General features: G+C 31.4%; 1 protein-coding gene across 1 annotated transcript; it reads left to right on the forward strand.

Moving 5' to 3' along the window:
• The first annotated feature begins 5,000 nt into the window (after nt 1–5,000).
• Nucleotides 5,001–23,106, forward strand: LOC143075686 (cytochrome P450 4F3-like). Its single transcript, XM_076251227.1, has 13 exons — nt 5,001–5,136; nt 7,400–7,633; nt 9,625–9,826; nt 11,356–11,483; nt 12,218–12,342; nt 14,350–14,412; nt 16,089–16,212; nt 16,873–17,002; nt 17,785–17,908; nt 19,185–19,380; nt 20,608–20,690; nt 21,863–21,928; nt 22,884–23,106. The coding sequence occupies exons 2-13, from the start codon at nt 7,466–7,468 to the stop codon at nt 22,984–22,986; spliced, it is 1,512 nt and encodes a 503-aa protein (XP_076107342.1). The 5' UTR covers nt 5,001–5,136; nt 7,400–7,465; the 3' UTR covers nt 22,987–23,106.
• Nucleotides 23,107–23,477: the final 371 nt, after the last annotated feature.

The raw sequence follows: 23,477 nt of genomic DNA on the forward strand, positions 1-23,477 counted from the left end.
TTCGAATGATGAGTTTGATTGTTCTTTATGTATCTTACGCCTTTCTTTTTTGCAATCTTGTTACCTCCTTGGTATTTTTTCACTTTTATGACATCAGTTGTGTTTTAAGACCAAGTTAATGATTCTACAAATACGTAGAGCAATGATATAAAAATAGCCGGTTGCAGAACTACTTAAAATCATCAAGATGTTTTGCTCTAATCTTTTTTTAACCCAACAAAAAGAGTTAATGACCACTTTTTTTTCACTTTACAAAAGTATGTATTTTTTCATATCCTTGGTTAAGACTGACTATGTTACCAAACAGTCCTTTCATTTAAATGTTTTTCATTTAAAAGCCATGAGTATTCCGATTTAAGTTTAAATAAATTTAATAAATATTAATCGCAATGAAGATGTACCATTTAATATCTAAAAGCATATAAAAAAGCTGATTTTGTACTAAATATTCGTTCTAATCGATTTACTAATTTGGCTGCGATTTGATTTGATTGAGAGAATGAACCACAAGCAATACTTCAGAGTTATTTGAATGATTCATGTACATTAGAAGATGTGGTATGAGTGCCAAGGAGACATTTCCCCATCCAAGTCACAATTTTTAAACCAAACCATTATAGGTCAAAGTATGGCCTTCATCACCAAGCCTTCAAGTTGGCTCACACCGAACAGCAAGCTATAAAGGGCCCTAAATGACTAGTGTTCAACCATTCGAACAGGAAAACCAACAGTTGATATATACTATAGTATATAAAAACGAGGAACACAGTTTCTTATGAACAACAACAACAAAGGACATCCACTTAACATCCGGCTCCTGACTTATGACAGGTGTAAAAAAAAATGGCTCCTGACTTATGACAGGTGTAAAAAAAAAATGCCTCCTGACTTATGACAGGTGTAAAAAAAAAAATTAAATATTAAACGTTTTAATAGGCGCCTATCTTAAAACTTACCTGAAACAATATTGCAACATCATAACATAGAAAGACACACTATAAAATATCAATTAAAATAGCTTAAATCAATTAAAAGAAATTTTAACAAAACCAAGTACACATAATTATCTTGAACGTATAAATTTGATCTATGACACAGTGTAAATACAAAATTAATTTTAAAAGGGGGTAAGATGTAAAACAATATCAGAAAGATAACCATAAACTTGGACAAACTACCGCCAAATAAAATAACGTAACAGAAAATAAATAATGGATTAAAGCTTTTAAAAATGTATTAAATTTAAATTCGTATATAATTCCGGGAAACTTCACGAATCATTTGGCGAATTTACGTCATGGCAACACACGACGTCATACGATTAAAAACTTTCAAAGAGAAGATTATTTCGTTACTTGTACGCTTCAAATTCGGATAATATCTATTGTAGGTAGGTGCTATTTCATTTTAGATTCTGTTGCATTTATTTGACATTTATGGTTTTTAGAAAGTCAAGATGGCGGTGTACTCCTTAGTAACGATATGCCATTGTGCTTTTGATGGTAAATATAGTAGCCATCAAACAAATAATGTATATTAATAATCGCGTATGTTTGGCTGAAGAATTATAAGGATTAAACACATATTTTCTAGAGGCTATCGATGTGTAAACCGGGACTCTTAATCACAAACTTGACATAAAAGTTCGGACTTTTATGCAGTTAGTGAGTTAATTGCCCCGGTTTACACACCAATAACCTCTAGAAAAAAATGTCTTTTATACTATAATATACATGATCATTTCAAAACACAACGCAATATGTCTCGTTTCAATTATTTATAAAGTAAAGTTGTTGTGTGGAATACTACATATATAGCATAAAAAGCGTAAGTCATAAAAGATTTATTTAAAGTCGAATATACATATAACAATACAACATAGCTATGTAAAGCTTTTAAGCCTTTTAACAGACATACTGAACTAGTATATATTTGTTTGGGGGCCAGCTGAAGGACGCCTCCGGGTACGGGAATTTTTCGCTGCATTGGAGACCTGTTGGTGACCTTCTGCTGTTGTTTTTTTTTTTGTTTTTTTTTTTCTATGGTCGGGTTGTTGTCTCTTTGGCACATTCCCCATTTCCATTCTCAATTTTATACATATATATGATAAAAACATAACACAAAACACATAAACAGAAAGCACATCATGCAAAGCGTTAATACTGGTATCAAGCACATGCAGTAAAATATAGCAATTGCAATTAATACGCATATAACAGCATAATTAGCAAACATAAAATGCAGGCACTCTGACATTTGCATATGTCCTAAGTCAGGAATCTGATGTACAGTGGTTGTCGTCTGTTTATGTAGTTCATATGTGTTTCTCGTTTCTCGTTTTTATATAGATTAGACCGTTGGCTTCCCGTTTGAATGGTTTTACACTAGTAATTGTTGGGGCCCTTTATAGCTTGCTGCTCGGTTTGAGCCAAGGCTCCGTGTTGAAGGCCGTACCTTGACCTATGATGGTTTAATTACTTTTATAAATTGTTACTTGGATGGAGATTTGTTTCATTGGCAACAATACGCGTACATAACACATCTTCCTATATCTTTTAGATGTTTTAAGCACTAGGAGAAATAAGAACACAAATAATACTACTTCTCATATAATATTTTATCTACAGTATACGTTCATATGATGAAATCATAATCTTTCAGTCAGTTTAATTGAAGTCTGGAGCTGGCATGTCAGTTAACTGCTAGTAGCCTGTTGTTATTTATGTATTATTGTCATTTTGTTTATTTTCTTTGGTTACATCTTCTGACATCAGACTCGGACTTCTCTTGAACTGAATTTTAATGTGCGTATTGTTATGCGTTTACTTTTCTACATTGGCTAGAGGTATAGGGGTAGGGTTGAGATCTCACAAACATGTTTAACCCCGCCGCATTTTTACGCCTGTCCCAAGTCAGGAGCCTCTGGCCTTTGTTAGTCTTGTATTATTTTAATTTTAGTTTCTTGTGTACAATTTGGAAATTAGTATGGCGTTCAGTATCACTGAACTAGTATATATTTGTTTAGGGGCCAGTTGAAGGACGCCTCCGGGTGCGGGAATTTCTCGCTACATTGAAGACCTGTTGGTGACCTTCTGCTGTTGTTTTTTTCTATGGTCGGGTTGTTGTCTCTTTGGCACATTCCCCATTTCCATTCTCAATTTTATTATAGTTTTTTAACATTTTGAGCGGGATTTTCTCGCTGTGTTGAAGACCAATTGGTGGACATCGGTCGTTTTCTGCTCCTTGGTCGGGTTGTCGTCTTGTTGACACATTCCCAATTTCCATTCTCAATTTGATAGACTAGTGTAGTAAAATATAAATTAACCGATTATAGCAATCTTATTTATCAACAGCGTATAATAATACTACATTTTTCTTATGATACTAAGTGGCTCCTTATCTAAGCGATGACCTCGGTCATAGTTGACATTTGCGGAAACTAGGTCTACACTTAGGATTACACCTTAGACTTACGATTACAGTTAAAAAAAACAAAGGGTCATCTCAAAATGAAAAAAAAAAAAAAAAAAAATAAAGATACATAGTAAAATGATTTTTTTCATTATGTAAATAAGTCTTTACGGCGGCAAACGAAGGCAGCGCATATGGTCACAACAGATGTTAATCGCTGTCGTGGATGTCTCTACAAAGTCCCCATAACTTTATATTTTTTTAATTCTCCGATTGCGTGTTCAACCTTAACTCTATAATGGGTTATCAGTCTATTTAACTTTCTACATTTTCTCTGCATATTCCGGGGTTTTCTAATAATTTGCTATCTAGTATAAGCTGTCAGTACTGGATGTCTTTTTTGATAAATTTTGTCGCCCAGCAGAAAGCTCATCCGGGAAAGGAAGTTGTTGTCCAATATTTCGCATCAACATGTATTGCTGAGCATCGTTTTGATGTGCAATAAATCCACATTCGACATAGCATATCCTGGCTTCGTTCGATGTAACAACTTGGGTATGAATGCAGTGATATTGTCTGTGTCCCGAATAATATTGTTCCTGTGATCGGCCTATAAATTTCAGTTGAAGTTCCGTCAATAGCCCCTAAGTAAGTCCTGCCATTCATCCAAAGAAGACCATGAATGTGACGACTATATGTTTCTTCAAAAATAGGTATACATGCATGCATTTCATCTTTAATAGTCGAAACACTAACGTCAAATATTACAGAAAGCATGTGATATGACGGATACGATCGTAACCAGAGCATAAAAAGAAGTATTCTGTTTCTTGGAGAAAGCGTATGCTTTCGACCGGTTCTCTCTCTGAAAAGAACGTTCACATTGGCTACAATTTGGAGCAAAGTTTCAGGAGTTTCACCTGTTACTTCAAATAAAGAATATCGGTTGCTTGTAAAAAAAAACAGTTATCAACGAAATTCTTTATGTCGCTACATGTAGTTCTTAAACAACAATTTGTTGAATCTCATTCTCCATAAAAAAAAATCTCAGTTGTCAAATCATTTTATGAAATGATGTTCTTTCATTTTTTCATATAAAGATATATGAAGATGTGGTATCAGTGCCAATGAGACAACTCTCCATCCAAATAATAGTTATCAAAGTACCAGGATTATATATATAATTTTGTACGCAAGACGCGCGTTTCGTCTACATAAGACTCATCAGTGACGCTCATATCAAAATATTTATAAAGCCAAACAAGTACAAAGTTGAAGAGCATTTAGGATCCAAAATTCCAAAAAGTTGTGCCAAATACGGCTAAGGTAATCTATTCAAATAACAATTTATAAAAGTAAACCATTATAGGTCAATGTACGGCCTTCAACATATGCATACTTTAGAGTGTGTTAAACCATAGTTTAACACAACGACCAATATTAAATATGTTAATTAAAGTTAAATATTTTGCTTGAAAACTCAATTGTTCAACATTTAAAATCATTATAAATGAGATAGCATTGGTTTTGAACGAAAGTTTGTATTTACACTTTGAGACGACCAAAGTTTAAATGTTACCTGTAAGTGTAATCGTAATTCTAATCGTAGGTGTATGCGAGTTTTCGCAAATGTCTAGTAAACTTGATTATATAGGTTATGTACGCATATTGTTGTAAACAACTTTTTTAACTGTGGGTTGGATATACAATGTGTCATTTTTAACGGTTTGTATGTTTTTACTTTATACATTTAACTTGATTTCAGTTTGATATTGTGGTTAGTTATGGTGATCATCATACATGTCATAAAGCAATATATTTTGTTTTAGTGTATTTAAAAATGTTGAAATGAAACAAATTAATGTATACGCGCTTCATACAAAATGTACTTCCGTCAACGCTTTTACACCCCAATGAAGTTACAAAAAGAAGCATTCAATTCTTAAATAAACACACACATACACAGACGCGCACAATTATTCATATATATGCATGTATATGACAATTTCACTGAAGAGTTTTCTAAATATTTTTTTCAATTTTATATTTTGAGTATCTATAAATATAAAAGCTGCATAATTTACGGCCACAATACTACAAGTAATAGCTTTTCTAAAAAGCTTGCTGTAACATAGCTGATGATATTTGAAAATGTTTTAATGCAGCATAGCATGGTATTGAATTACAAAAATAATAAAAATAAACGGCAAATACTAACTTTGCAAATTCCTATGTCTTTTTTGTTTGGAATCACATGCATTGGTCTTTCATTTTTCTTTGCCATTCCGCTTGTATCTTTTGCATTCAAAGTAGGTATCGAAAAGTGTGAAATGTAAAATTAAAAATGAACAAAAAATTAGTTTTCAAAAGATTACTCACTTCTTTTAAAAATGTTTCTTACAACTTATATTGAACAATCTTTTATCTGACTTTTGCCGTTCCTTTTAAAGTAGGACAAAGAGCTAGAACACACGTCAACAACATTTTAAAATTTGGAAGTAAGGAGTTTTGTGTGTGGATTTTTTGGGTTACCTGTCATAATTATTCATATATACTTCACATCTCCTTTAAGGAAGCTGGCTTGTCATGTATTGGATTTTTTGTCAGATTTTCGGATTCCTCTGGTTTTATCCATTTGAATGCCTTGAAAAAATTTGCCCGGGGACCCCCATTTTTCTTTTTGTAAATATTTTACATGTATAATGATAAGCCATCTGTAAAAGTCTTATACATTTTTTATTATTTTTTAATAGTTTTTGAGAACTTAAACTTGTTAATGATAAAGCTATGAAAAGTCAAGAGAGAATATTTTCCCGCCAAAATTTCAATGGCTTATATTTCGAAAACAAGCACGGTGACCTATATATTTTTTTGGCTCTTTGGATTCCTTTATTAATGCCCTATCAATATAAACTTGTGTTTTGAAAAGTTAATTACTTTGAAACTGAGAAGCGAACTCCCTTAAATCATATTAGTGAACATGCACAAATATTTGCTTTTATAGTTCGAGAGTAGTTTTTTTTATAACCATAATCCCCTCGTCTAAAGTTCTTCACATTCTGCTATCTTGCAATGATATTTAGAATAGCTATATTAATGTTAATCGTAATTACTAAGTAATTAATTAATTTATTTTCTTTTTTTTTCTATGAAATGGTTACCTTCGGATTATATTACTCAGGGAAAAAAACATTCAAATATTCTGTATCCGGATTCCACCATAACTAATAGTGTTAAATTTTGAAAAAACAAGTTGATTGATAGCGTTGAAATACTAAAAAAAAATCAGACGAAGACAAAAAAAACCAAACTTCCCCTACCCCATTGAAGTAAAAAATGGTTGCTACTTAAGTAGCAATATGTATTACAAATAAAAACAACATATTCGGTGTGTCCCTAGGTTTAGGTATACGTATCAACTATAATTACATTAGACATTCAAAACAACGAGCAACTGGATTAAATATGGAATGAGCACGTGTGTGCCTTTATACATTACAAGTTACAAAGAAGTTCGTCTTTTATAGAATAATGCTCCTGAATATACATGTACAGAGTATGCATGATTGATCACGATGCAACTTTAAAAAAAAAGAGTTAAAACATGACACGCTGGTTAGGATTGAAGGACATTTACTAGGTTTCAAATTGTCCCAAGAAATCAATAGACTTTAACTATGTAAGACTCAGTAATTTTTACCAATCAGGTAGTAAAAAAGGATTCAGCACGAAGACTGTCCATCGTTCAAATTAGAAGACCGTCTCCTCATTAGACTGACACCGAGGAGACAGTTATATTTTGGTAACAGTATTGAGTTTTCCTGTGTATTCCTTTACCGACAAATGTGCGCTATACAAAATATTTGCCACTGTTTAGATTGGTCAGCTAGAACTTTCATTATTTGGATAAAACATAAATAGAAAATACACCAAATTGAAATAATGCTTAAGTTTTCAATTTTGTACCAATTCCTATATTTTCTTTTAGAAATAAACTGGAATCCGCTTGTCTATGAACAAAGTGTAGTCAGCCGAGAACCAGCTTATTTTAGAAATGGAGTTGTTTTCCGTGTTCACCGTTAAAGCAGTTTTGACATTGATAGTTACTTTTGTTTTCTGGCAACTCTTTAAGTTTGCTACCAAGTATAGAGAATGGCGTAAAGTTACCTCTCAGATGAGTGTCATAGGACCTATTCATCCCTTGTGGGGATCACTTCACAAAGTAAGTATACAATAAGTATACAGTGAAACCTGGCTAAACCTGGCTAAACCGAATCTTGCATAAATCGAAAACGTTTCTAAACCAAAAAATGTGCTAACTTCAAGTCATATCAAATTATGTGCGTTTTAAACTTATTGAAAATAAGAAGAAGTGGCATGACTGCCATTGAGACACCTATCTACGAGAGACAAACTAATGTAGATATAAGTGAGTCTTATGTAGACGAAACGCGCGTCTGGCGTACTAAATTATAATCCTGGTACCTTTGATAACTATTTACACCCCTGGGTCGATGCCACTGCCGGTGAACGTTTCGTAGTCAACATTTCGGTGTTGACATGAATATCAATTATGTGGTCATTTTTATAAATTTCCTGTTTACAAAACTTTGAATTTTACGAAAAACTAAGGATTTTCTTATCCCAGGCATTGATTACCTTAGCCGTATTTGGCACAACTTTTTGGAATTTTGGATCCTTAATGCTCTTCAACTTTGTACTTGTTTGGCTTTATAAATATTTTGATATGAGCGTCACTGATGAGTCTCATAAATACGAAACGCGCGTCTGGCGTACTAAATTATAATCCTGGTACCTTTGATAACTAATTATAGAACACGGTAAGTCGTATAAAAAGTAATTAAAGTCTCAAAATGACGAAACGTAAATCAATTGAAACAAAAAAAAAGCGCACATGAAAAATATAATAATACAAGTACACACCCGTGATATAGCGGGTCCGTGACTGAATTAAAGTATATAACTATGCCTAAGCCTTATTTTAGTAATTGGTATTGTCATCTGATAAGTTATGTCGATTATAAGATACACAGTTTTATCTGCTTTTAAATCTTTCTGTTTGAACCCGTCGACCTGGAACTTATCAGTTATTGGACATATTAATTATTTGGAAAACAAAAGGTCCTGGCTATCCAGGAATGGAGTATTTTTTAATCAACAGCATTGTCCTATATTAGTTATCTTAGAAAGTCTTGCTAATTGCTGAATAAAACTACAATAGGGAACAATTTGACAATGATTGAATTTAGTAGTGTCAGTCCTTTGCTTATGAACCGTGTATATAGCAAAATCCTAAATACACCGTTTGGTGGTGCGCCTGTCAAATGCGGAACGTACAGATAAGGGAATAACTGAATATACTATTTGTATCGGTATCGGATTCGACCCGGAACTTGTTAATTATTGGCAATATTAATTATGCTGAAAACAAAAGGTTCTGGAGTGGTGTAATTTTTAATCTACACCATTGTCCTATATTAGTTATATATAGAGTTGAATTCTTTGATTTGTCGTTTTTACCCGATGACGGCTGATAAATTGGACCTCGTAATTTTAGTATTATAGATATATTATATGTATAACGGACAAAAACCAACGACAACCACAGAATTATTGTAAGCTCCTGGATTGGGACAAGTTCATACATGTGACAAGATTATACACGTAAGCAACCATTCAAATCGCCCCTAATATGGAAAAGTGTTCTGACAGGGCAATATAAGAACTTACTATGGAAAACACTTCAAAAAGGCTTGGCTAATCGGATCGAAACTAAGCACAAATACAAATAATAAAAAAAAAACCAAACACGCGAATTACTCAAGTCATTAATTAATTGCAACGTATAAATAACTCATGTTTATCAATGCATGTTTGTTTGAGGTAGAGGGTGGGGGTAATAGAATATCAATTATTTTTAAAGATAAAGCCACAAAATAAAGAATACAGAAAGAAATTACCACCACAAAAAATAGACAACCACAAACCACAAGTCAAAGACAGATATACGTTACCATTGAATCTCAGACGTCTTTAATTTTACATGTGCTATTTCTGCGTTAGCTCTCAATACTTCTGATCTTGCTTGAATAGCATATTGCTATTGTGATTCTCTGAAATGTTATTCAATCTTTACATCTCTGGTACTTTATTTGCCTGCTTTCTTTTTTCATTTGATCAAATTAATTTCAGTTCAAAGACATTGGAGAGTTCATGACAATCATCAAAGAAGTTGCTTCAAAAGAGAGGTCAAAGGTCGTTTGTTATTGGTTCATGTTCTTCTTCCCGGAATTCAATGTTGTTCATCCTGACTCGGCAAAAATTCTGATGAAATCATCCGAACCGAAATCCATTGGATTTGGTGGCGCCTATGGCATGATGAAGAGTTGGCTTGGTACGTATTTATTTATAGCCTTGAGATGAATGTGATTTTGCTTGAATCAATTTTTAGTCATGTAGCCACCAATGTGTTTTGTACAATCGTTACGGAAATTTAAACACCTAATGCACAATAAACGCAGAAATGTTTTTCGTTCTTGCCTATAATCACTATTTATGAAGTTAAATTTTTTAAGTCAGATGAAAATTAGTCATTGATGTATAGAATTGTAAATATTGAGATATACTGTGGATTCATTTATTTTCGTGGGTATCAATTTTCGTGGATAGAGAAAAAAAGACGTTTCGTGGTATACGTAAATTCGTGGATCGCTGATTGCAACAACAAAAAATAGATACATAATTCGTGGATTTCTTTTTGATTTAGGAGATCGTTTAACCTCCTTGGTTTGATCAATAATAAAACAAAACAAAAAAGAAGAAATTCATTGAAAAAGCTCGCTTGGTCATTCTAGGCTAAAGTGTTCATTGATAACTTCGATTACAATAATGGACAGAGACAACTAATTATTTGTTTGTTTTACAATTTATAAATTCTTGTCTGAATTCTATAAGGCATTCAAACTTTATGATTGAAAGCTCATTTCCCTAATCACGATATAATAAACAGTGATATAAGTATAAGGTGTGAAAATAAATGTTCCTGTCATAATCAATATTACCTACAGGCAATATCCCCGTACTTAATCCTATTGATGTTTAATCACTGGTAAACCAAACTATGACACGGTAATTAACAACTTGCAGTTATTTTCCATGAACAGTTTTAATCCATTTTAAAAAGTAAATTATCACTGATATTAGATATATTTATTATAGATTTAATTAAAATACTTGTATTTTCTTTCAATAAAAAAAAACCACGTGTTATGTTACAATGTTTATCGCTAGTCAACACTATACTTGAACTGCATAACATAACCGGAAATAAACATCCGACTCAATACACATTTCTCGGGATTATTCTTCGTTGAATTCTTAAATTCGTGGTTCGCTGTTACCCACGAAATCCACGAAAATTGGTATACCACGAATAAAAATGAATCCACAGTAGCAGTTTTTTTTATGTACAATTTAACATGTCTAATTCGGAACATTTTTGTAATTCTAAAATTGCCAAAAAGGAGAACAACGAAACTACAAATAACAGTCTACAAACAACTACCAATAAATCAAAAGACTGAGCATCACGGGTCATATGAAAACTCGGAGATGATCCCGGGTGCTCCGGAAGGGTCAGTAGACCCTACTCCAAAAGTACCATTCGCCATGTTACTCTATTTTATATCAGTAAGAGTGATATCAGGTGTATTAATGCATCTCAAAACAGATGGTTGGTTAATGATTTTCATCATGCCATCAACCGTTGGCACAAACAAATACTCTTACCCTACACTTGATCCAACCTATGAAATTTTCGGACTAACAATGAACACGACTTTTACAGATAGAACGAACACAAGCATTTTATAATGCAATGTTGTCTATGAAAAAATGAATGTAAGAAATACTATTATTTTCCAGGCGACGGACTGTTGATCTCATCTGGAAAGAAATGGGAAAGAAACAGGCGCTTGATAACACCAGCATTTCATTTTGGAATACTTAAACCTTATGTTGATATATACAATAGTTCAACAGACAAATTTCTGGTAATAATACTTTTAATTCTTAGCAGTAATCGTGTCAAAAAAGAAGAAAGGTGAAATATTATTCAGAAATAATTTCAATCGGATGAGTTATTGTTTTTTTTTTTTTTTTTTTTTTCCTTTATTTGCCTTTCTGCTTTTTTTAAAAACAATCCACGGAGCATAGACATACAACCTTTTCCCGATACTTACGTGGAAAAAAAGATAATTCTTAGGATGGTGCAATTGCTTTATAGCACAAAGATAAATAAAAAAAAATACCGAACTCGGAGGAAAATTCCAAATGGAAAGTCCGTAATCAAATGGCAAAATCAAAACCCAAAACACATCCAACGAAAGGATAATAACTGGCATGTCCAGTAAGTTTACACACTTGCTTGAAAATCGTTTGTTCTGAGGCCATTTGAACATTTTACGATAGAATAAACACTAAGTGTACATATTATATATGGTTTATGTTTAATATATTAATGTATTCATCATTTTCATGTCGTCAAAAAAATATTTTTTGTACCAAAAGTAGAAAAAACTACACAAAACACTGCTAATGTCTTGCTAAATTAATTTTCTATAAAAGGGGAAAAATACTATTTCAATTAACAAACTATATGTAAATATTCCTTTCCTAAAATCGTCTATCAAAATCTTGTATTCCTTACTTAAGGTTCTTTACGTGTACCTAAACATCTTTAGATACAAATGCATACATAGAGAATCGTCATGTTATTTAATTTCAGAATAATTTAAAAGAGTTTGCTGCGACAAATAAACCTGTGGATGTTTTCCCCTTGGTGTCTTTAGAAACATTGGATACAATACTCAGATGTGCCTTCTCCTATGAAGGAAAGATTCAAACAGAAGGGTAGATATTTAGTCACAAATAACACATACGCACTGATCATGATATAATTTGAATATAGGAAATAAAGTTAAATGATTTCAGCTCAATATCCATCATTAAATATTAGCAATTTGCCGTATTTGCTATTTCGAATAAAGGAGGTCTTTAGGAAAACGATAATTGGACAAGACCAATTACTGGCATCTAGCCATAAATAAACTTGTTTTGACGATTAAAGGAACACGGTAAAGTTTCGATCCCACAATGATTGTTTTTGAAAATTTGCATAGAAGCTTCTTTTCACCAAAGCAATTCAAATATTTTTTTTATGTAATAAAAAAATACCTTCATGTGCTACTTTACGAGCTAAAAGCGGTAAACATTTGTGACATTTACTCAAAATGTCGAGATTATTTTCACAATTCTATCCTTTGAATAGAAACATCTAATTTCTTTTATTTCAAAAAATAAACACAAGCGGATTTTGTAAAAACATTATGAAAATCTAATTTTCATAAATTTGCTTTTAACATTTAAACGAATTCTTTGGAATAATTAATTTTTTACAAAGCTTAAGGTAGCACAATACAAAGATTTTTTTACTTCCAATCACTAACCTTTAAAATGCTGTAACTTTCTTATGGGTGCATAGAAAATAATAAAAGAGGTATATATAGATAGATAAAAGATTAATCTTTTAAATGGTTGCAATATTTGTATTATGCAATCATTATGTAATCCATTATTATGTAATTAGTGGCAAAATCTGGGTCAGTTCACTTGAATGAATTTAGCTCTATCATCTCTTTAACTATACAGAAAATTTTAACGAAATCTTAATCAACACATCATGGGCTTCAAAAGGGTGTCTCAAATTGTCTTTATGGTATTCCATTCTCTCATAAATCTTTAATTAGTGTAAACATCTTAACCACATAAAAGAAGGTAATGTTTGATTAGGTGTAAAATTTGTTCTATACATTCTATCTGAAATCTGAGACACCCTTTTGTAGATAATGGCCATAGGAACAACATATAATAAAATCAACCCTCTAGGGATACCTATGCAGAAGCTAATTTCATTTGAAAGTGGAAATTTGGTGAAAAATATTTTAGACACAGTTAACATTATAATTGGTTACATAATTGTTGCATAATACTAACATTGCATTAATTTGAAAGAGTAATCTGTTAGCTATCCAAAACTACCACTTTTATAAATTTTCAAGCATTATTAAGAAAGTTACATCATTTTAAAACTTGGGAGTTGGAGTTGTAAAATCTTTGTATTGTGCTACCTTAAGGTTGTTTTTTCTTTAAAAATTAAATGGCGTTTATTGCAGTATATTAACAAAATTTAAAAAACAATTCTCATCATTGACTCTAAAATTGGTCAAAAAAACCTTCATGCGTATCTTAATTAATGTCATTTTAAAAGGAGGTGATCATGTACTGGTTTTCACGTTTAGTCAGTTAATAGTTATCAAAGGTACCAGGACTATAATTTAATACGTCAGACGCGCGTTTTGTCTACATAAGACTCATCAGTTAAGCTCAGATCAAAATAGTTATAAAGCCAAACAAGTACAAAGTTGAAGATCATTAAAGACCCAAAATTCTAAAAAGTTATGCCAAATACGGCTAATGTAATCTATTCTTGGGATAAGAAAATCCTTAGTTTTTCGAAAAAAATCATAAAAATACAGTCAAAAAATGCATCTTTGTCCGATACGTCACAGTTTCTCGTCGCAAATATAACATTTTACATTAGAAACGTCAGTCCTCCCCTGTATCTGTATCGTATGTCCTTAAGATCATGAAATGTAGTTATAAGAATTGTTTGATCATTTTAATCTGTAAAGTTCTTTGACTTTTTCATATGCACTGTGGAGGTATTTGTATTACTTATTATTTGTAAATTTAAGTATATAAAAAAAATCGTCAAAGGCGCTAATTAAGACATGAATACCCTTACACATGCCTCATTTTTTTTTACATATTTAAAGAAATTGTTTTATCGTTTTACAGACTCAAGCATCCATACGTTGCCGCTGTTAGTCGATTAGCTCATTTACTAGCAGAAAGATGGCTGTAAGTTGAATGGTTATGTTCTGTACAATAAACAAATCGACAAAACATCACCCATATAACATGTATAATATGCTTTTTTAGGAGTATTTACCATACATTCTAGATGTATAATATGCTTTTTTAGGAGTATTTACCATACATTCTAGAACAAAATTTGATGAGGGACTTTCCGTTTTAAAATTTCCTCGGAGTTCAGTATTGTTTGTGATTTTACTTTTTATAAATGTGTTTGCTGTATTCCACATTGTCTCAGTTCCTCTCTTATATATGGTTCGTTTCTATAATAACTTAGAACTTTGTTACACCTTTATCGTACAAATACTAAAAACTCAATACATTACCACTTTTTTCTTTGATCGTGGTATGAAATATACTAGATTTTCCTGCATTTCATATTTCTGGAACAGCATGGTCCAGAACAGTGTGTTTGAAACATGACTACACACTGTACAGTCAAAATATTACCAGTTAATTATATTCCTGTTTAGCTTTGTTCAGCTTTGTATTACATCTATAAAAAAAAACACAGGAGCATTAATTTGAACAAACAAACTGTATTAAGAATACCGATTTTTTTTATAATATACATGTAGTTACATTTTCATTACAAAAAAGTCATCACAGAAACGAAATCTATAGGTTTAGTATGCAGGACGCACCTTTTGTCTACGGAAAAACTAATACAACAAAATTAAAAAAAAAAATAGCACCTAAAAGCGAAGAAAAATGTTCTAAATGTTGTTTAGGCCATATATTCCTGGTATATTTGTGTATTAATAGAAACACCCTAATAATAGGTTTAATGGAAACAAACATTTTTGTTTAAATTGATAAATATATTTAGTCAAATTAACCAGAATAATAGTAGATTAGTAGTTAGATAAAAGCTAGATATAAATATTTCTTTTTATCAAAGCTTATGGAAACCTATTAGCTCGATTTGCTTGCCATCAACCAGTATAAGATAAAAATGTCTTAAATTCAGACTTAATTACTCAATAGTCCATTTGCCAATTACCGATTTGATTCTGATATTATACACTTTTTAAACGAATTACTTCCCTTTATGAATTGTAGACTGGTTCCATACCGGACAAAATTGGCTTTTGCCAATGCAAAGCATAGCAAATTGAAAGTGGTGTATCGGCGGTTCAACTAATTTTTCACGAAAAAAAATTTCTGATGTCAAAAGTATTTACCTTATTAACAAATAAATGTAATTAAAAGATTTGAAAACCTTGAAGATTACTCACATTACGCACAGGTAAATTTGCTCTTTCTGATTGCTCCCCATTGTAAATAAAAATTAATGTCCCTCATAAGGGAGACAAATAAAAAAGGGATCTCTAATAACGGGGTCAATTGACGGGAATTGGCAAATAGCCTATTCGTTAATTACAATTCTCAATCAGCAGACATAATACAAGTTCAGTAAAAACGATTTCCGAAAATAAATTTTGTACATCATCACATTATCAAATATTGATATTTTCAAATTTAAAATTAAGTGTACCTTCCTACAATGAAGAGGCATAAACTAGCAAAAATATTTTGTTAAAAGTTAGTAAACCAGTTTGAAATTGAAATACTTTAATCTATTTGTCTTATATTTGAGTATATTATTTTCGTTCAGCTGAATTTTACAAAACACTGACTATATTCTGTATAACATATAGGCAGCCATGGCTTTACTGGGATACCCTATATTATATTACACCGAAAGGTAGAGAATACAGAAAACTTTGCCAATATGTTCATGATTTTTCCGAGGGAGTGATAAGAGAGAGACAACAAACCTTTGTAAGTTATAATTTACGTTTTGAATTTAGATAAATATCAAAACACTAAACGTTCAGTGTAAACAAAGTAAAACAAAATGTGTTTGAGATGAATGTTATATGAATAACAGATGTTTTGTCTCAGTAACCAAACAAACTGTATCACAGTGTATTTCATTGTGCTTGAACAATATTGACATAAATACCAAACTTTAACATAAATTCAAAAAGAGGGATGTCTCTTCAAGCTGACGAAATCAAACGGCAGACTACAACAAAGAAACAAAAGAATAGAAAACATCTGTATGGAATAATTCAAACACATCCACCAAGCATATAGTTCAAGCCTAATACTTTTTTTAAATTTTATTTGTTTGTATCACTTCTGTGATCATCGGTAAACTACTGTTACATAAAATTCCTTCATCATTTATTATTAGGATGATGACTATTTGTTACTGAGAACGCATCCCCCTAAAAAAAGATAATCGTGTACAATTTGAAAAAGTATGAATTTGATGAACAAATATCGAACATACTTCAATTTTATTTTCAATAATTACATTCATCATAAAATTTCAACCATTTGCAAGATCATTTTGAAGTTTGTGTAATGTTCGGCAATCTTTGCATAGTTATCTTTAAAATGTTCACTTCAATTAGTTTGCTCTATATTTATAAGCTTACAGATGGTCCTCCAAGTAACCGCCATCTTGACTTCCTCGACATATTGCTCACTGCTAAGGATGACAAAGGAGTTGGCCTTTCATTCGACGACATACGAGCAGAAGTTGACACATTTCTATTTGAAGGTAAATTCGTAAACAAAATTGTAGGTGCAATTTGTCTTTTGTAATTGCATTTATAGAATAGCTTAACAAAACGTTGTTTTTTGTTTATTACTATATTATTATGCAAAGGAAGGTGTAACATAACATTATAGTAAACAAAGGCATACGTCATTTCGAATTCTATTATGTTTGACTATGCGGTATGACATTTACTCATTGTTAAAGGACGTACGGTGAACTATAAATGTAAATTTTTGTGTCGTTTTTTTTTAGTCTCTTGTGGAGAGTTTTGTCATTGATAATTATACCAGATCCTCTTATTTTTATATAGTGTGAATGGTTAAAATAGCATTTGATTTTGTAAATATAGTCATATGCATGGTAAAGTGTTGAACTTTTCATGCAAGTATGCAATATTTTTGAAACCTCGTTGTAAAACAACAAATACGTTTGTGCAAAGGGCGTTCAAATTGAACATTCCCAAATATTTTTAAAGTTAGATGTTATGACCAAATCATTTGCAAGATCATTTTGAAGTTTGTGTAATGTTCGGCAATCTTTGCATAGTTATCTTTAAAATTTTGATTAAAAAGTAAGAAGAAGAAAAGTTGAAAGTCCATTGATCACACTGATCGCAAATATTGTCTTGTATTCATTTGAAATATATATCTATTCAAAGTTCTGTGTTTACCTATTGAATGGTCAGCATTACACTTTTAAAATGACTTCAGAAATCGCAATCGAGAAAAAAGTATTTTGGAAACTCTTTACGAATTTAAACCTTTTTTTTAAATTTTTTGCAGGGCACGATACAACAGCATCGGCAATTAGCTGGGCTATATACCATTTAGGAAAACACCAAAAGGAACAAGACATTGTATATTCAGAGCTGTCTGAATTACTAAATAATAACAAGCAAGTGTCATGGTAGGTTGAAACAAATAAAAAAAGAAGATCATGACTACAAGAGACACAAAAGTTGTATTTTTTATTATCATCAAAAGAAAAAATTACCCAAAAGATGTTTTGTTGTGGTATTACTGTCTGATGCTTTATGAAATGATTATAAAATACTTTCACATTTCGGAATCAAATCTGCTATTCCATTATTTTTAAAGTTGTATTTCTAAGATGACTAGAGGTCGTGAGTTCTACAAGATATCGTTTCTATTTGATATCGAGATATTGTCTGTAAAATATTTGAAATTGATAGTACAAAAGATTTGATTATGCATCAAAGGAATATAGTTTTCTTCTTCAATGTGCCCACAAAACGATATCTGTATGAATAACTTTGTATCCTTTTTTCATGTCGTTTAATTTGTGTTATTTAATTAATTCATATTTGGTTGTAAATTTATGTTGGAATGTCTTTAATAATTTTTTAGTACTAACATTTTTCAGACGCATTTGACGGGTTGCTCTTCGACATTTCTATTTTGTGTTTTTCTGGTCCTCCAAAAAATTCTTTTATGCAGAATGTGGCACTTAAAGTGGATTTTAGATATATATATCATACATGTATCGATGTGTACTGTTTTGCACAAGTCAAGCTAAAGACTGTTACAAACGATTATAAAATTATTAGCTACTTTCCTTAAGTTTATTTCTTATTTAAATATGTTTTTTTTTAAAAGATAAAGTATCTAACTAATGTATTAGCTATCAAAAAAAGGATTGTGAGGTTTCTGAAATTCATTTAAAGGACTTTAATTTATAACAAAAGGTCTACATTGTGTACCTTTTTACACATTAGCATTTTAAGGCAGAAACACTGTAATAAGCTTTGTGTAAACAAATATACTCTGAATAACAGTTGAAATATTTTGAGATCCCCCTATTTTTTATGAAGTTCCTGTTGCTCAGTCTTTTGTTTTCTCAGTTGTGTTTTGCCTACTGATGTTTGTATGATTGTCTTTTTTCTTTTTTTTAGCGATGGTCTGGTGTTTGACTTCAACTTATGTCCTTTTGGTATCTTTTTCCTTTATTTCATGCACTGCCAACAATAATGGTGAAAAAAAAAACGTTATTACTTATATTGTTCTTCTTTTTATATATATTTCAAATATTTGCAGTTATTTACGTACATACATGTAGATAAATGTAGATACTTTTGGACGAATTATAGTAATGAACGAATTTTAAGGTTGGTTAAGCAAGAGGACGATTGAATCAAAATAGTATCTCGAATTAAAAATTTCAGGGAAAATTTACAAACCATGCCAAAGCTTACAGCCTTCATCAAAGAGTCTATGCGCATGATTGCACCTGTTCCAGGTGTTAACAGACAACTGACGTCACCAATGACCATCGACAACGTCACAATTCCAGCAGGTTTAGTCGTTGACATGGGTATATACATGTTACATCATCACCCGGATGTCTGGCCAGAACACGATGTAATCAAATTGTTGTTACTACATACATGTTCTAATTATGATTTTAGTCATGGTTAACATGTACCTAAGCTACATATATTTTTTCTCGGATTTTGTCAATTATAGTTCTTTGTAACTGACTACCGGCCTTTGTATGACATGTTAATCATTTTATTCGAGGGTCCCTGGTGAGTTTTACTAACGAAATACGCGTCAGGCACACCAAATAATAAACATGGAATCTTTGAATAGATATTTTGATTATTTGGTTAGGAAACCTATAATTTCAACGAATGTAGATCTTTTCAGACCAAGATGATATTGCATGGTGTTTGCTACTTTTGATATGAATTTTTTTATACTGTACATAAATTTATCTTTTCAAACTTTAAGTTTAAGATCAGATCCACCCTTGATATTCAAAGATTATGCAATTGTAATTATTTTCAAAGCATTCAGAAGTAGAACCGTTTCAGTATTTTCAATTTTAGTTTATACTTTTGTATCAAAAGAGTTACCATGTACATACTTGAAGATTTATTAAATACTTGAAGAAACAGTCTATATAAAGGGCGATGTAACCTATTTTCAGTGTCTATAAGTACCGTCATGAAAATGGTTTAAACATCTATATATCTTTTTATCATGTGTATCATCATAGTACATAGCAATAAATAAAAGTTACCTTGAAATTATATTTTCAAATTCTTTGTATAAAAGTAAAAGATGTGGTATGCTTGCCAAGGTGGCAACTGTGTTCATCATATTGAGACAACCTCATTAATAGATATGTAACGTATTGTTATGCGTTTACTTTTGTACATTGCCTAGAGGTATAGGGGGAGGGTTGATATCTCATAAACATGTTTAACCCCGCCTCAGTTTTGCGCCTGTGTCAAGTCAGGAGCCTCTGGACTTTTATAGTCTTGTATGATTTTTTATTTTAGTTTCTTTAATATGACGTCCATTATCACTGAACTAGTATACATTTGTTTTTAAGGGGACAGATGAAGGAAGCCTCTGGGTACGGGAGTTTCTCGCTACATTGAAGACCCATTGATAGTCTTTGGTTGTTGTCTGCTCTATGGTCGGGTTGTTGTTGCTTTGACACATTCCCCATTTCCTTTCTCCATTTTATCCATATAAAACACTAGTTTCCTTCTTAAAATATTGTTTACGTTGTAGCAGATTGTGTTGTTTTCAAATAATGTTCTAACTCTTCATATATTGATAACATGACATTAACAGGTTTTTAAACCAGAAAGATTTTTACTAGAAGACATTGCAGAGCGACACCCATACAGTTTCCTACCATTCGCAGCCGGATCAAGGTAATATATTTGTTTAGGTATTATCTAGTTAAAAACAGATCACCGGGGTAGTCTTTTCATTCAACCGAAAATATTTCTTATTTTTTCAAATTTTAAATCATTTCAACAGAACTAAAAGTAAATCCTTACATCTTAAAAATATATTGATAAACTGTTGAGATTATAAGGCTGTGTCTCTTTGTCTACCGTAAGTATTCAAGCCGAACCTAACACCTTGTATTGACATTTAACTTACATTTAGTTCCGTTTATGTCCTAAACACTTCTTTTATAGACGTCTATTCAACTGAGTTTTACTGTGCATATTGGTGTATGTTTGTTTTATCCCATTGGCTATAGGTACACTGGAAGGGTTGAGACCACACAAACCAATTTCACCCTGTCGCATTTTTGTCACTATCCCAAGTCAGGAGCCTCTGGTCTTTGTTAGTTTTGTATCGTTTTTAATTTTAGTTTATTTATATATTTCGGAATTAAGTATGATATCCAAATCAAATCAAATATATTTTTCAAATCAAATATATTTTATTGTCAATTAAAGACGCCCATTACAGGCAGAATAATCAAGTTAAATTTGGTACAAATGATTACAAAATGATTACAATTATTTGAATACAACTAAATTAATGAATACAATTAAATCAATGATTACAACGAAAAGAAAAAAATGACACACTAATGTATATTTATAAAACAATGTATCATGTTTCAACTTTGACAATTTTATATGTTAAATAGTTTTTCTAAAATAATTAACTGTCGTATCTAGCCTAATTTTTCAACAATACACATTATATCCAATCTAACATATCATTTCTTTTTAAGATTAACAATTAACATAGAATTATTTTTTGTGGATTTGTTTTTTCATGATTTAAATATTCGAACTATGTTTTTTACCAGCATAAGATTAGTTCTCCCTTCACATCAATGGTGTTGCTTTCAACAAACTATCATTGAGGGGGATAATTTCGCAGGTTTGATAAGAGCTCGAAATAAATATAACAGCCGCGCGAGTATTTTCATTTTACTGTATATATATTTAAATTGAACTCTTTGATACAAACAAAAAAACTTTGGACATGATGTGAATTAATGGTTACAAATTAATTCATAATAACTCCCAAATTATTTTTATCGAAATTATTTTTTCTTAAACACTTATATTTTCAGAAACTGCATTGGTCAACACTTTGCAATGGATGAGATAAAAGTTGTTCTTGCAAGATTAATACAAAGGTAACACATGCAATGGACCTTTTGTAGCTGAATTTGCGATATGGTATTTGCTCATTATTGAAGGCTTAACAGTGTCTTATTGTTGTAAATTTCTGTGTCATTTGGGCTCTAGTGAAGGGTTGTATTATTGGCAATCGTACACATGATTTTTTTTTATATGTCTTTTGATTTTGATCTGTTGCGAAGTGTATGTTCGGAATGATTTAATTTAATTTTTAGTGTCAGCTAAATATTTTAGGCAAAAGCGGAAGACAATAGATTCATAGACAGAAGATTTTATTATTTAGATTACGGGATAGGATACATATGGTTGTTTTCAACTTCTGACGTTTAAAATGGACCATGAAATTGATATCAAGTTTGTTGCAAATCTATTTAAGGAGTTTAAAATTGACATCTGTGAACAAACAAGTCATTGGGTGGTTCATAAAAGGTAAATGAAAGGAAAAGGGTTTTGCAAAATTGTCCGTTCGAAATAATGGACTGCAATTTCGACCTGTCAATGATAATATTGTTAACTCAGCAGTTCGTCTTGTAGAAAACCTTTTACCAACTAATTTAAATCATCTTGTAAATTCATTCTTTGTGATGAAAGCGTGGCGTCCTCGTTTATTCGCAAAACGATTTCATGTCCAGATTCCGATTCAATGCACCATGAGCGTAGCAAATACTTGCATTATTGACGAATATAGCCAAACTAATATTATTTCTATTCTATTATAATCAGACTTATGTTGGGTCCTCAAAAATAACAAATATCTCTTGTTTCATTTGTATGTTTTTTTATCACAAGGGTACAAATAATTTCGACTTTAAAATCAACCTAAAATTTCGTTTTTTGTGAAAATCAATTTCGCTTGCATTCTGGACGATAGTTTTTCAACGACATTATCTTATTTCACTTAGCTACAAAGGTAATCACTTCATTAACTATTTATTTCTTAAAATGTTTCAGATACAAAGTGTTTATAGTTCCAGATCACAAGTATGAAATTCAACCTGAACTAGTAATGAGAGCGAAGTACGGGATAAAAATTACTGTAGAAGAACGGAACTAATATATTCAAGATCATTTCATATGTTAAATATAGCAACTAAAGTCGTAAAATAGCATTATATTCATTGCCATAGACATATTTTATGTGAAAAAAATACAGGATATAAATGTAGAATATGCATTTCTGTTATTCAAAATAGTGAAAAGGGTGCAGCATGAATTGTCTTTTCTGCTCGCACCTATTACAGAAGGATTGAAATGCATGCTCTTATAGTGTAATTCATTGGTAAATATCTCTTTATTTACTAGAAAATGCTTGCAAATTGGTTTAAACTTCGGAATGATTATCTTTCATGGTCGCTGTAACGTTTGTATAGATGTTTGTTAGTTAATAGTTCCATCTAGGGCTACGGGTCAATATGTGTTTCGATCTTTTCTTTCGTTCGTACGTCAGTCGTGCAGTCGTTTGTCTGTCCACTTTAGGTTAAAGTTTTTGGTCTAGTTAGTTTTTGATGAAGTTGAAGTTAGATCATGGGCCACTGAACATAGGAA

Source organism: Mytilus galloprovincialis, chromosome 5, assembly GCF_965363235.1.
Source record: "Mytilus galloprovincialis chromosome 5, xbMytGall1.hap1.1, whole genome shotgun sequence".
NCBI lineage: Eukaryota > Metazoa > Mollusca > Bivalvia > Mytilida > Mytilidae > Mytilus > Mytilus galloprovincialis.